This window comes from Saccostrea echinata, unplaced genomic scaffold (genome assembly GCF_033153115.1).
Source record: "Saccostrea echinata isolate AGI-Se365-2 ecotype Australia unplaced genomic scaffold, CSIRO_AGI_Sech_v1 ptg000016l, whole genome shotgun sequence".
Taxonomy (NCBI): domain Eukaryota; kingdom Metazoa; phylum Mollusca; class Bivalvia; order Ostreida; family Ostreidae; genus Saccostrea; species Saccostrea echinata.
The window spans coordinates 1,137,074-1,152,102 of record NW_026889765.1 but is presented as its reverse complement, the minus strand read 5'-3'; the positions used below and the strand labels follow the sequence as shown (position 1 = coordinate 1,152,102).

General features: G+C 32.3%; 2 protein-coding genes across 2 annotated transcripts in view; one reads left to right on the top strand and one right to left on the bottom strand.

Annotated features, from left to right (window-relative positions):
* Positions 1–15,029, bottom strand: part of LOC133188315 (leucine-rich repeat and WD repeat-containing protein 1-like) — an 89,770-nt gene that overhangs the window by 27,575 nt on the left and 47,166 nt on the right. The window lies entirely within an intron of this gene.
* Positions 8,083–13,247, top strand: LOC133188316 (alpha-ketoglutarate-dependent dioxygenase alkB homolog 4-like). Its single transcript, XM_061323688.1, has 3 exons — positions 8,083–8,168; positions 10,792–11,004; positions 12,679–13,247. The coding sequence occupies exons 1-3, from the start codon at positions 8,091–8,093 to the stop codon at positions 13,195–13,197; spliced, it is 810 nt and encodes a 269-aa protein (XP_061179672.1). The 5' UTR covers positions 8,083–8,090; the 3' UTR covers positions 13,198–13,247.

The window sequence follows — 15,029 nt, the reverse complement described above, 5'->3', positions numbered from 1 at the left end:
AAAACCCTTTTCCATATTATAATGACTACCGGTAATCATGGGTTTGTTGTTCTTTAAAAAAACTTTCCTACACAATCCTATGTAATACTTGATTCCCCATTGTGGCCCCACCCTACCCCTTGGGGTCATGATTTGAACAAATTTGAATCTACACTATGTAAAGAAGGTTTCATATAAGTTTCAACATTTTTTGCCTGTTGGTTCTTGAGAAGAAGATTTTTAAAAGATAAAACCAAAGTTTCACTAATTCTTCATTCATTTTCTCCCCTTGATAGAGGATGTGGCCCTTTATTTTAACAAACTCGAATCCCCTTCACCCAAGAATACTTTGTGGCAAGTTTGGTTGAAATTGGCCCAGTGATTCTGAAGAAGTCGAAAATCTGAAAAGATTACAGATGGACAGACAGATGGACGGACGGACAGCTGGGCAGACGGACGATGGATAAAATGTAATTAAAAAGCTCACAGGTGAGCTAAAAATACTTCAAATTCATCATAAATGTACATGAAGATCTTTTTATTTTATTTTGATATTATAACCAAGCATTTTTTAAAATCTCTTTTTTAACCAGAATAAACAGTTAAGCCCAGTTATTGAGAAGTCTGATGATTTTAAGCCTCTTATTATTCAATGACTTCAATTGAAAATATTTAGATACATCTCTGAAATTCCAAAGATGTTTACAGTGACCTACATTTTGGTTGACACAATCTCATTCTGAGGACTCAAATGACAACTAACAAAGTTTGATTACTCTTAGTATCCTTAATATAGAGATACTACTATGAAACTCCAAAAGTAGGTCACTGTGATACTATTTAGTTGACACAGTCCATTGATTTAAGATGCATCAATTGACAAAATTTAATGGTATGAAAACTCTTAGTATTCTTTATGTTGAGATAAAAGTGTGAAAATTCCAAAAATAGGCCATGGTGACCTACTTTTTGGTTGAAACACTCTGAGGACCCAATATGCATCAACTGACAGAGTTTGATGATTTTAAACCTCTTAGGCCAAAAAAAATATTAGTCTTGTTTCCTGCTTCCAGCCTGAGAAAAAATAGGGTAGGTAGGTAGGAAAATTATTTTTTTTTAAATTTAATTTTATTTTTTCCAATGATATTTTTGGGCATGAACTAAAACAAGATTAAATTAAACATGTCATAGATCAATATTATCTTTAAAAATTAAAATTTTATGTCTTTTGATGCACAACTCAAGTGGTATTTTATGAAAGTCCATATTTAAAACATAGAATTTCATGAAATACCACTTGAATATATATTTTTTTCAGTTTTGGAACATGAAATTCCGGAAATTCCCGATTTTTTTTTCTCCAAAACTTAAAAACACTTTAGGGTCGGGTGCAAAAAATAGGGTAGGTCGGGTAGCAGGAAACAAGACTATTATTTTTTTGGCCTTATCTATAATATTTAGATATAGCCAAGAAATTCTCAAAGTATGTGACAGTGACCTACTTTTTGGTTGACACACTCTAAGGACATGAGATGCATGAACTGACAAAATTTGGTGGTTCTAATCCACTTAGTATCTGTAATATAAAAATGTAGCATGAAATTCCTTAATTCCAAAAGTAGGTCACTGTGATGCTTTTTAGTTGATATACTGATTATATACTCCAGGGAATGCATCAACTGACAAGATTTGATGATGCTAGGTTTCACAGAATCCAAAATATGCATCATAAACATATTTGAAAATGAATACTTTAAAAAATTATTTTGTCTTGTTTGTTAAAAAAAGCATATATGGCAAGAATTTAGTGCTGACTTTCACCTATGTTCAATGGCAAGAATTTAGTGCTTTCACCTATGTTCAATTGTAACCAGTAACAAGGGTTACATAACCTTTTCAATGGGGAGCATTTATTCAGTTTTGAATTGATTACACTGGTTACAATAGTTAAAAGTGTTAAATTTTTATTTACATTTGTAACCAGTAACACAGGTTTATACATAAGCTTCTGATGAACACCATTCTTCATTTATTCAGTTATTACTGGTAATTGGTTACACTGTTTACAATGGTAACAGTGGTAACAGCTGTATCTACAAGATCCCAATTGTTAAATGAATTGTCACTAAAGGAATATAGTTGTAACCTGTGTAACCTAAAAATAAAGACCCTTTTTGTTTCAAATGATCTGTAACCATTGTTACTGATTGTCACCAAAGAAAATTGTTATAACCAGTGTTTCCTAAAAACCAGAAGTCTCTGACGAGACTGTAGCTCTACTGGTTTTGAACTAAAAACAAAGGAAAGGAGAGGGAAGAGAAAAGTTGCACTTGGATTTGAAACTTTGCAACAGCAATAAATAGAATATTGCAATCAGAATAAAAGTGTAGGAGGAGTAGCCTTTTAAAAAAAATTTACAGAAATTTTGATTTTAGTAACCATGGCAACATCATTCATTGAAATCAAAAAATGATAAAAAAAATTATTTATCTTAGTGTTGTCTACGTGTGTGCTAAGTTATACTGAAATCAGACAAAAACCGTAGGAGTAGTGTTTTGCAAGTATTTCACAGAAATTTCTCTTTATAGTAACCATGGCAACATCGTTCATCAAAATCTTAAACCGATATAGAGAATTATGTACATAACTTCAGTTTACTTGTATATTGAAATCAGACCAAAACTCTAAGAGGAGTAGCGTTTTGAAAGTATTTCACAGACATTTCTATTTTTAGTGACCATGGCAATATCATTCATTGAAATCAAAACCGATAAATAGAATTATGTACCTAAGTATAGTCTACTTATGTGCCAATTAAGTTATATTGAAATTAAACCAAAACTGTAGGAGGAATAGCATTTTGAACGTATTTCACAGAAATTTCTATTTTTAGTAACCATGGCAACACCATTCATTTAAATCAAAAATTGATAACAGAATTGTGTATCTTTAGTGCAGTCTACTTGTGTGCCAAATTATATTGAAATCAGTAGGAGGAGTAGTATTTTGAAAAAATGTTTATAGACAGACAGACAGATGGACACCTTACTATGCCATAAGCTCTTCTGGTCTCTTACCAGTAGAGCTAATAAACACCCCTTTTGGTTTCAGATGATCTGTAACCATCATAACTGATTGTCACCAAAGGAATAAAATTGTAACCAGTGTAACTTAAAATTTTTTTTAGACCACCTTCTGGATTTAAATGACCATCCTTTAATTGAGAGATATTTATTTAACCTTTCATACTGGATTAAATAGTATTGTAACAGGGTTACAATACTTGATTTCGCGATTACTTAACTTAATGGAACTCTTTCGTGGTGAAGATAGGAAACGTCTGTTAGCTGGGGGCAATGTGCTTTTGCCTACAACATGAGATCAAGCATTGTGGATTTTTAAAGGGCAGATAAGAAAGAAGTCCCGGTGAAATATCTTGCAGAACATTCGTTGAACCATGCTTATAAATTTTAAGAGAACCTAGTCCTCATGTGTAACATTTTTATTGATACTTTTTCACCATGTTCACTAAGCCAACTCTTCTAATTAAATTCAGTTATTTCTTTCTGATAATCATTACTTTAGGAAGCTGATAAAAAAAAACTCTAAACATTCCAAATTAAAAAACCTACTATTTGAAGTTCAACCCTTTGCAATACATTGTACTTTCTGCATACTAATTATTCAAATCATTTGACTGTCGCTAGCGTAAGTAATTCATGCCCTGGAAATCTCGCGAGATTTAGAGTTTCCTCGACTTCGCCGCAAAAGAGCGCCATTATGTTAGATAACTGTGAGGTAATTGTGATACTAAGTATTGAACATTGGTGAAAGTCGGCACTAATTTCTTGCCAAATCTAGCTAACATTTAACTATATAAACATTTTTCTAATCAAGTCAAGATATAACCAATATGTAAAGTACATGTATACAAACACACATTTATGTTTATAAAATTTAATTTACATAGAACAAAATGTCTCTCCAAAAAATTAAGGCCCATTAGAGCTTGGTTTTGGTGTTAATCTTCAACAGGGGCCAAAATTAATGTGCTATTACTCTTTGACAAGTCAGTCTGGTTTTGAATTCATTAGAGAACAGTGGTCCAATAAAATATCCATAAAGGACTACCTGATTGAAAACAACATTAAATATAAATACATAACATTAAGCTCAAGTACTAAATTTGTTCTTTCCTAAAAAAAAAAAATGTATCTGTTCTGAATTAAAAAAAAAAAAAGAATTAATCACTATTAAATTAAACATGCCAGTGAATATAATGATAAATTAATTTCTGTTGATTCTTCGCTCTCAGTTTACAATACTCCAAATAAATAAATAAAAACAGCATGCAGAACTTTTTTTAAAAAAAAATTCATAAAACCGTCTACTTAAATGAAATACATGTTTAAATTTAATTCATGGGCAAAAAAGTCATAAGGAACATTAATAAAATCATGAACAAACCAAATCAATCTATCAAAACATTCAGCTTTTATCACAAAAAAAGATACTACACAAATTTCTTGATTTGAATTTTCAAAAATAATATTTTTTTTTAGAAGATAAAATTATTTAAGGAAGAAAAAATGCAAGGAACAGCTTAAATTCTTACATATGTAGATATGGTTAATTACAAAATATATTGCAATTATTTACAGAATACCAAATAATGTTTGTACATTTGTATAGGCAAGATTGATTTTTTTTTTACCTGATCAATTTGCTGTTCACTCTTCTGGTGTCACTGATTAAGTGATACATGTAATATCAAAAAATTGTAACTTGAAAAAAATGGAATCATCCAACCTATTGTGGAAGTACCCCTACTTTACTCAATATCCCAAGATCAAAGGGATGTGAGGGAGTTCATAATTTGGCAGGTGTGATAATCGTTCCAAGATAATTGCAAGAGAGGTAATTAGAAAACTCAGTATAAAGTGTCACATTTAACAGGCTCTGTTTGACTTTTGTTTGAAGTGACCCCCAAATAGACTGTTTCACGATAACTGCGGTACTGCTCTTTTGCAGGGCAAAATGATAAATTTTGGTGAAATGTGACGTAAAAGCAATTGTTTAATATACGTCATTTAATTATCTGTCATCAAAAACTTCACCAAAAGTTATTAATTTGCCCTGCAAAAGAGTAGTACCGCAGTTATCGTGAAAGGGCTAATTAGATCATAATTTGTTACAAAAAAATTAATGAACAATTATCTAATTTGTTGCAATAAACAAATTGATGCACCTTCTTTTATCTCAATTTGTAACTCAGAAGTCTAATTTCTTTAATCAGTTAATATTATACTTTTTTTGCAATTTTCAGTAACATCAAAATATGTAATAATTATACTGCTGTTGAAATTATTAAAAAATGTCTTTCAATGCATCTTTCAAGATTTGTAGAATCTAACAAAACTCTTTACTCTAAAAGAACACCGAGTTCATTCAAATTCAACACGTACACAGCAAAGCTAAGAATTGTTTTTATTTTAAAATGTTTTTTGATGCACAAACTAGACCTCCGTATGGATCCATCAGACCACCGGGAAAAAAAAATAAAAGTGACCTCTCACATCTTAGCACGTAAAGTAACAAAAAAAAAAAAAAAAAAATATGATGTGCCCATCACTACTCGAATTTACCGAAATTATATTGATATTAGCGATTTCATACAAAAAATTGTACTATAAAATCAATCAATATGAATCCTATGCTTGAAGAATTACCATATATATTTTTTTTTAAATTCCCTTTCAATATTTTTTTTTTAATTATTTTTCGACAGCACTGTTTTCATTAATTATTTAAAAGGTTCAATAATTAAACACTGTACCTGCTCATATTTTTCTTCAACCTTTTCCCGCGTTTTCAAACAGGATCTTTTAAATGCCACATATCAGAAAGAAACAACAAAAGCTTTTTGATATTTCCGATATAAAATAATTATCAACGGAGTGAGTTCAAAAATTTAAAATGCTTAATAGTAAGTGTTTTTATGCCAAAGCATGTATACCAGAGACACTGATAATTATTTGTTTATATGTTTACAAACGACTACGTCTATTTTAATCAAATTTTATTTCAAATGTAACGTTATCGGTTTCATCTTGATGGAAGATAATGTAAACACAATAAATTTCATTGTCTTGCTTTATAGAATGTACAGTTTTAATGAAAACATTTTACACTTTAAAAATGTAAACAGAATACCCTGAGGAATATTTTTTCTTTGATATAAAAATTTACAATATGACCTCTAGTTATCTTTTTGACATTTTAAGCAAACAATTTAAACACAGTGTCAAATTCGTATAGTATAAATATTTTTCAATTTCGAAGAAAAATATTTTCAGACTAATTTGACATGCGTAATCATTTCTGAAATTTTCTTCATTTTCTCAGCCGGGTGCCGAAAAATTAAAGTAATATATGGCGTATTTTTATAAGTTCAGACTAGCTAAAATTAAAAAAGATCTTGCTGTTTGTTTTATTACTTTTTATAAAGATAGAAGTTTCCTGTAAACACAATTTGAATCAATGACGTTTCAAAGATGTTAGAAATTTAAACAATAACCGATTTATTTACAGACTCTGCATTTAAATAACAGACACAGTTTAAAGTCAGTTTAACTATGGAAATATGGGGTTATTCAGCTTCAAAATCGGTGAAAATTTTAATTTGAACGTAAATAACATATATCATGTTTGTCTATACTCAATCTCGTATTCTTATTTTTTTTTTTAATTTTTTTTAGCTCAGATACGCCATATAGAGCTTTAAATAGTATAGGTTAAAAAATGTATATATAATATTATATTTAGTAGAGATAGTAGCAAAATTCCTCATTTCGGGCAAAAAATAAGATAGGTCAAGATTTAGTAAATGAGATTATACTGACCTTTGGTGTTAGATTGGTTATGACGTCAAAATAATTTTCCCTATAATGGAATTATGAAGAAAATAAAACATTTTCATAGAATTAAATTTGAAAAGTAATCCAGGCTATATACATGTATTCAATTTTATTTTATTTTTTAGAAGAGGTGAAGAAGATGTAAATAACGGTTTTCTGAGACGTTGTTGGAAATCTGGATAATTGTTTCTTTTGTCTGATGTGGAAAAAACCTCCCATTTATATCTTCATTTTTCACTGAAAACGACCGCAACATTTTAAAATATGTTTTATCGTTGTGTTTACCTAAAAATTATGCCCCGATACACTTTTTATATTACCAAGCTACAATTATAAAGTATCATATACATCTGTAGCCACCTTTTATTTACTAGATATTGACCTAAAAGTTGTTAAGTCCGAATAATTAGATGCCAAGAAGCTTTATTTCTTTATAATACATTTTTTCTTATAAAAAAAGTTAATAACTTTCGATTAATTACACAATTGAATTAATACCCGTTACAAAGATTTAAAAAAAAACTTATCGAAGAAACGATTATTTGTGTTATTTAGTTTGTGTATGATCAAATTGAAACCTCTATTGAACAGCTGTGGATCTATGATAAGATTTGATAGTATATTAAAATTACAATACCTACTGTCATTAGTGGGGATGGGGGATCTAGGGGCGCATCTCCCTTAAATTTTCCAAAAAAAAAATGTCAGTGAAGAAACATAATAATGGCTGAAATATATAGGAGAGTGGTTTCCTTTTGTGATGAAACTATGCCAAACCCCACCCCACCCCTCGAAATAGCTTTTTCGTGTCCCCCTTCCCCTTTCTAGCTCAGTAGTGTATCAGATCAGAATCACTTGGCTTAAGATGCAAAAATTTTTGTTTGTTAGAGAATATGAAGGGTTTTTTTCCTTGGCCCTACGAATTCCCCTGGATATGTCCTTGATTATTTCTGCTGTCATGTAGGCACCCCCTCCCCCCTTACTTGAAATTCTGGATCCCCCCCCCCCGGGAGCACATATTTACAAAACAAAAAAATCTACTCCACCTGGAAGACTGGTTCCTAAATATATTTTTTCAGGAATTTGAACTTTTCAATGTATGAACACGTCATATACGGATTCAGCAAGTCCCCTCTTCTTAGCTTTAATTTTACAGTGCAGTTTATTTTTCCAGTGTTGACATAGGGTAAAAATATGTCACAGTGCGGTTGTAAAGGTATTCGATCTTGCCTTGTCTGCGAAAAAGAAAGGAAAGAAAATGAAATAATCAAGGTAAATGTTTTCTGTCATTTAGTTTAGAACTTTGAGTACAAAGTCTCTTAAGGAGACACAATTTGATTAGTGATTTTTACATGCATTATTTTCAGAAGAGTTCAAGGTTGAATATTATCATTGCACCAAGGTGCGACTTTTTGTGCATGCTGAGAAAATAATACATTTGAGAAAAAAGTGTGATAAAATAGCTAAATCAAGCTATTCTGAATAGATAAATCAAGCTATATAGCTAAATCAAGCTATATAGCTAAATCAAGAGATTGTGCTGGACCTGACCACAGGGGCTTGCTCCCGGCGTGTAATAATTATTTATTTTAAAAAATCATATACGGTAATACTAAAACAACACAAGGGAGGATGCCATTTTGGACCCCTTCCTCGCTTCAACCTCTGTTTTCGTTATATTTTCCCTTATTTTACTGACTCAGAAAATGAAAGTAACCTCGGCTTTTTAAATTCGAATATGGAATTAGAACGCGTTTTTTTTCAAATTTATAATTAGCAGCTGTGTTAACTAGTAGAAAAACCCCGAGATTTTTGAATGTGTTTTGGTTTTACTGTCCCTATCAACTGTTCTAAGAGCGAGTTTGGATTATTATTAGTCTGAAATGTGTATTGTAGGGGCTCCAAGGGGAAAATTTAAGCATTATGTCCTAGAAGAATCATTACTTGACAGATCCGAGGTGGTGAGTCAGTAAAATATGGGAAAATATAACAAAAACAGAGGTTGAAGCCAGGAAGGGGTCCAAAATGGCGTCCTCCCTTGTGTTGTTTTAGTATTACCGTATATGTTTATTTTTAATGAAAAATTATTACACGCCAGGAGCAAGTCCCTGTGACTCTACAAGGGACGAAAGCTCTCGTCTTGGAAAAAATACCCCAATCCACTTCAGCGCCTATTTCTGGACTCTAAAGCATTAATTTATTTCCTTGTCATAGTTCTGTCCCCTACATTGATGGTTTTCCTAAATGTTGATGCATTTGTCAGTCGTCAACACGCATTTAATCAACAGAAAACAGATACAATTTCTTGGATTTGAGGCTCATTTTTCTAAATCGACCTGGGGAGAACCGAAGTTTACATGGTTGCATGGTAATGACACAAGGGCAATAATCGTGGTTTAACATATAGCGCGTTTGTATAGCAAGTGTCCTGTAAATAACACATCTTGCAAATAATTCCTAAAACTTGATTTTTAAACACTTTTTCAAACTTTTCGTTAACGTGCCCGGAACTAAGTGCAAATAGTAAAACCCGATTCAAAACGACAAATTCCAGCTATTCAGACACTTCAACATTCTAGAGGCATCCCGGGAAATTTAAATATAACTTGAATTATCCCAGAACTATTTTAAATTTTCTTGATAACAATCAAGAAAAAAATTATTTTTATATTTGGAGCTTTTTGGTAAACAATACCAACTAATTAATAAATTATAATGTTGTTATCAGGCCATTTTTTTTTTTACCCATTTTCCTTGTAATTCAAAATACCCAGAAGTGAGCTGCAGTACACCAGAAAGGTGATGTAAATATAACCAGGGACCATCAAGATCGCTGTATTGAAGATAGACTCACCCTGTAATGTAGATCTGATTAGTCATAGAACTGGCTTTCCTTTATTACCAAACAACCAGTTGTAAACTTGTTAATCAAATCGCTGCAGTCAAAATGTAAAAGCTGATTCAACATATACCCTAAATGACTGTATGAGATATATGAACATTACATGGACATATAAAAGGTCATACTGTATACAGGGAAAATTTCGCCCCTGTTTTACTTTTGCCCCTTTCGCCCTACTCTAGGGCAAATTTAAAATGGGGCGAATTCAAAGAACACAGTATAATTTCTTAAATAGAACTGTGGCTGGGCGAATTTAAAATGAGGCAAAATTGTTTGCAAGTGTGAATGGGCGAAAATAACACGGGGCGAAAATAACCCTGTATACAGTATAATAAATCATGTAATAAAACCAACAAGCATTCTGAGAGTATTGCATTAGCAATACTAGTCCCCTACCAGCAAGTGTAATCTGATTCCCGTTAAGAATTGAAAATGCCATAATTCCGTCAAAAATTAATGAAGTGGGACGAAATGCAAACTTGATCTATAACTAATCAAGGTAAAGCCACATACCAAAAATCAGCTCAATATCTACAAGCGTTTAGAAGAAAATTGCGGAAAACCCTGAAAAATTGAAAAGGCCGTAATTCCGTCAAAAATCAATGAAGCGGAACGAAATGCAAACTTGATCTGTAACTCATCAAGATACACTCACATACCAAAAATCTGCTCAATATCTGCAAGCGTTTAAGAAAAAAGTGCGGAAAACCAAGTGGGACAGACTGACAGACAGACAGAGGGACAGACAGACAGACGGACAGAAAGACAGACAGACAGACGGACAGACAGATGGACGGACAGACTCAGAGGAAACCTATAGTCCCCTCCGGTTTCACCGGTAGGGGACTAATAAGGCCTAAGGCACATGATATTAATTTTTAATTTTCTAGATTATGCAGTATATAAGTATTAATGATCTAAATATATTAGATAATGTATATCTGAACAATACATGTATGAAATATCTCATTTTTGATATTGAATAAATTGTAGTGTTCCAGTAAAATACACTATTTTTGTGATCTATGTAACAAAGCCTTTGAAGAAAGCAAAAGTGAAGATCATCCAAATCACCATGGGAACTCTCTGGAATTTCCAGGAATCTTCATTCAGAGAGACTTTTTATCCCTTGAGGAGGAGCTGGATATTTTAAAGCACATTTATCAAAGTCCTTTTGTTGAATCTCAGTCTGGAAGACGAAAACAAGTAAATATTTTAATTTAGGTAACTTTATCTTATATATTACTGAAGTTTCATCTTTTTTTATGCCCCCTTAATCAAAGATTTGAGGGCATGTAGTTTTTGCTCTGTCCATCCGTCTTTCTGTCTGTTTATTTGTTTGTCTGCAAAACCTTTTAACCTTTGCCATAACTTTTGAATGGCAGGAGCTAGAGCTTTTCATATTTCACATGTGTATTCCTTGTGACAAGACCTTTCCGTCAGTGCCAACATTTTTGACCTCTTGACATTGGAGTTTGACCCAATTTTGCAAAATTTTACCAAACTTTAACCTTGGCCATAACTTTTGAGTGGTTGGAGCTAGGGCTTTCATATTTCACATGTGTATTCCTTGTGACAAGACCTTGCCTTGGGTACCAACAATTTTGACCTTTTGATGTTGACCTTGGAGTTTGACCTACTTTTGAAAAACTTTAACCTTTGTCTTAATTTTTGAATGGTTGGTGCTAGGGCTCTTATATTTCACAGGTGTATTCCTTCCTTTGGGTACCAACAATTTTGATCTCTTGACCTTGGAGTTTGAAATGCATTTGAGAAACTTTAACCATTGTCATAAGCTGGCATACAGGAACATCAGTGTTTCACAAATACATCTTGTTTTTTGTTTTTTTTGTTGAACATCCATTTTTGTTGTTAAGCTAGATCAAAAAATTAAGTGATCAGTAAACTACAGTACAAATTTTACTATAATTTATGACCGATTAGCTTTGGGTTGTCCACGCTGTGGCTTGAACCTACAACCCTCAGATTTAAAATCCAACGCTCTACTGACTGAGGTAAAAGGTTAACCCACTAGGTAGGTGCTAGTAGGAGCGTGGCCTCTCACTATTAAAAACACATAGCCACTTTTAACTCTGTCACATTTTCATAGAATAGGACAAGGCTTCTGTCCACAAATTAACATATCAACAATTTTTTTTCGGGATGGGAGGTGTCAAATTCATGAAATTTGATCCTCATGAAAATTAAGAACCAAGAGTATACATTAAACACATCTGTTGCCTTTTTCTAATTATACTGTAAACCAACTATTATTCGCATCATCTTTCATTTGTGATTTGTCAGTTTGAAATCGATCTGCGGTGATTAATTTTCGTGACTGAAAAACATTCTCTACGCAAATATAAAGAAAAATAAATTGTTCGTGGCGATTAATATTAGCGAGTTAAAGTAGGTCGCGAAACTCAAGAATTTTTCTTGCACGCAAATAAAAATTGGTTTACAGTAATTAAAATACATGTAGATATCATTTTTGTTTTTTTTTAATCATGAAAATACATTTGTAATTATTTAGGTTTTTCTCAAAACCAAACCAACATATTAAATGATATTATTTGTATGAAATGTTGCTTCAGAAAAGAGAATATTTTTATGTAAAGCATGGCCAGTTTAGTGTTTCCTTAACTATTTTTTTTTTCACCATTCATGGTTTTTCTTCTCAATTTTGATTATTTCTCAAATATCTTTTCATCACAGTATTATTTCTACTGAATTTAATAGCCAATAATAAAGGTAAAGAGGGAATATGACAGTTTTCAGAAATGAACAAATAAATATAATCACTGTGATAAAAGTTCATGTCGTGACAAATGTTTGGCTTTGTTTGGTTCAATGAAAGAATAACCCATATTTTACTTTCAGGATTATGGTCCAAAGGTGAATTTTAAAAGGAAGAAAGTCAAATCTGAAGTTTTCACTGGACTACCAAACTTTAGTAAACCACTTTATGAAAGAATGAAATCAATAGAAATTCTTAAGGACTTCAAGCCAGTAGAGCAATGCAATTTGGAATACGTACCAGAAAGGGGGGCATCAATAGACCCCCATTATGACGACTTCTGGTTGTGGGGAGAGAGGCTTGTGACCTTGAACTTAGGGTCTGACACTATACTTTGTATGACATCATCAGAATGCCCTGATATAAGTGTCCATGTGCCCATGTGTCATCGTTCTTTGATTGTTGTCCATGGTCCAGCCAGACATACTTGGATGCATGGAATTCATAGGTGTGATATCACAGACCGTAGGATTGCTATAACATTCAGAGAGTTGTCTGCAGAATTTCAACCTGGGGGTGAAAAACAAGAAGTGGGACAAAATCTTTTGGACATTGCTTTGACGTTTGAAGGTGTTTCTGTTGGCTCAATGAAAGAGTTATAGATTCTATAAATATTTTTAAAAGATACATTCTATTATTTTATTAAAACAAATGAGCTAAAAAAAAATTTCAAAAGCATTCATAAGTATTAGTAACTTTTTAAAAAAAAAATTGATCTTCAAATAATTTAATTCTGGTTGTAACGCTGTATTTGATTGGATAAAAAATTTACTTTATATCGTATAAATTGGCTTGCCTACGTCACAGTGACTTGCATCAAAAATGCTTTGATCCACCTGATGTTACATTTAATTTTTTTTTACAAACTGAAGTCATTTTTGAAGGGTAATTATCTTTTTGTCTTAAACCAAATGAATGAAAAGTAAATTATAAGGAATGAATTTAATAGCTACCCATTTTATACGGTATAAACTGGGTTGGGGCAGTTTATGCTTAATAAACCGCGAATTAGAAAAATAACACTAGTGAAATTTGGTGAAGAAAGACCAAGGTTCTCTTATCTAGACTAAAAGTACTCTGTCTAAAAATTCTACAATACCAATATTACATATGTACCATCTAGTACAGTTAATATGATGATATCTGAAAATGAATTATTTTCTTGGCATACCTGCAAGGAGTTATGAATAAGATTTTTGGTTTCACAGTTACAGTTACAGTTTCACAGAGTACCAAAAATTAAAATGTTCATTGAATGGTACAGGGGAGGGGATTTTCTTGGACCCCCCCCCCAACCATTTTGTATGTGTGTTTGAGGGACTGACTGTGTGATGAAATGTATTACATGTACATGTACAATCTTTGGTCCATATGCAAGGTGAAGCAGACAGTATCCAGGGCAGGGGGTAAGGCCATTTTTTCTCTGTCGCTATCACTGTCATGACGCATAACACATTTTAGGTTGTTTTCTGGCTTGTTGGAAAGGAGCTGGTGTTGTGGAATATTGATTGTTACCCCTACTATTAACTTGTTTTTGTTTTTTTTTTGAAAAGGGGGGGGGGGTTAACTATATTTAAAGAAGGCAAATTTTTCGTGACAAGTCCCTGTGGTCACACATTGTCTGCAAGATTTTTGGCGATCATTTGTTTTCCTTGCGGCTTGAATCAGTTATAGGCGAGATATGCGTAACTGTAGACTACAGTTCACCTGCCTCCAGTTGCCCAATTGCATTGCGCATTATTCAGCTAGATGCGGTATTTCTTAAATAAGAGTTCACATTCAAAGATAACAAAATCGACAGACTACCGGGACCTGAATACCACATGAATTAGAAAAAAAAAAATAAAGTTAGAGAGAGAAAGATATTTTTTTAGCATTTTACAAATTATGTTTTATTGCCGTAAGTTCTATAGGAAGGCTGTCCAGCTGGCAGTAGTTGCAGTTTATTTGTATTTCTTCCCACCTTTTCTTTTGATGGAAAGAACTATCTTACATAAATATTGGATGTAATATCTTAAGATTTATGACCATTTATGATGGAAGCTGTTGTCCGTGTATTGGAGATGTGTTTTTTTATGGTAAAAGTATGTGACAGATACAGATTTTCTTTATCTTAGAGGTATAACAGATTAAAGATCCATTTGTTATGTGGAATCATTTTATATTTTTTTCGATTGAATGTAACATCTTATGCAAGTGCATAAAAATATGCATCAGTTGATATTTTTTTGCTTGAACCCAGGAGAGGAAAAGGGGGAATGGTCGAGCACATGCCTCTCACTTTCCCGACTGGATTACCCACGGAGGATGTAAGACTAATCGTAATGACAGTATGTAACTACCAATACAGTGAATAAATGAACTTTGAACACTTCAACCGTGTAATAAAATCACAAGTCGTTGTCTTGCTAAAACATTCAACTCGGTATACTAT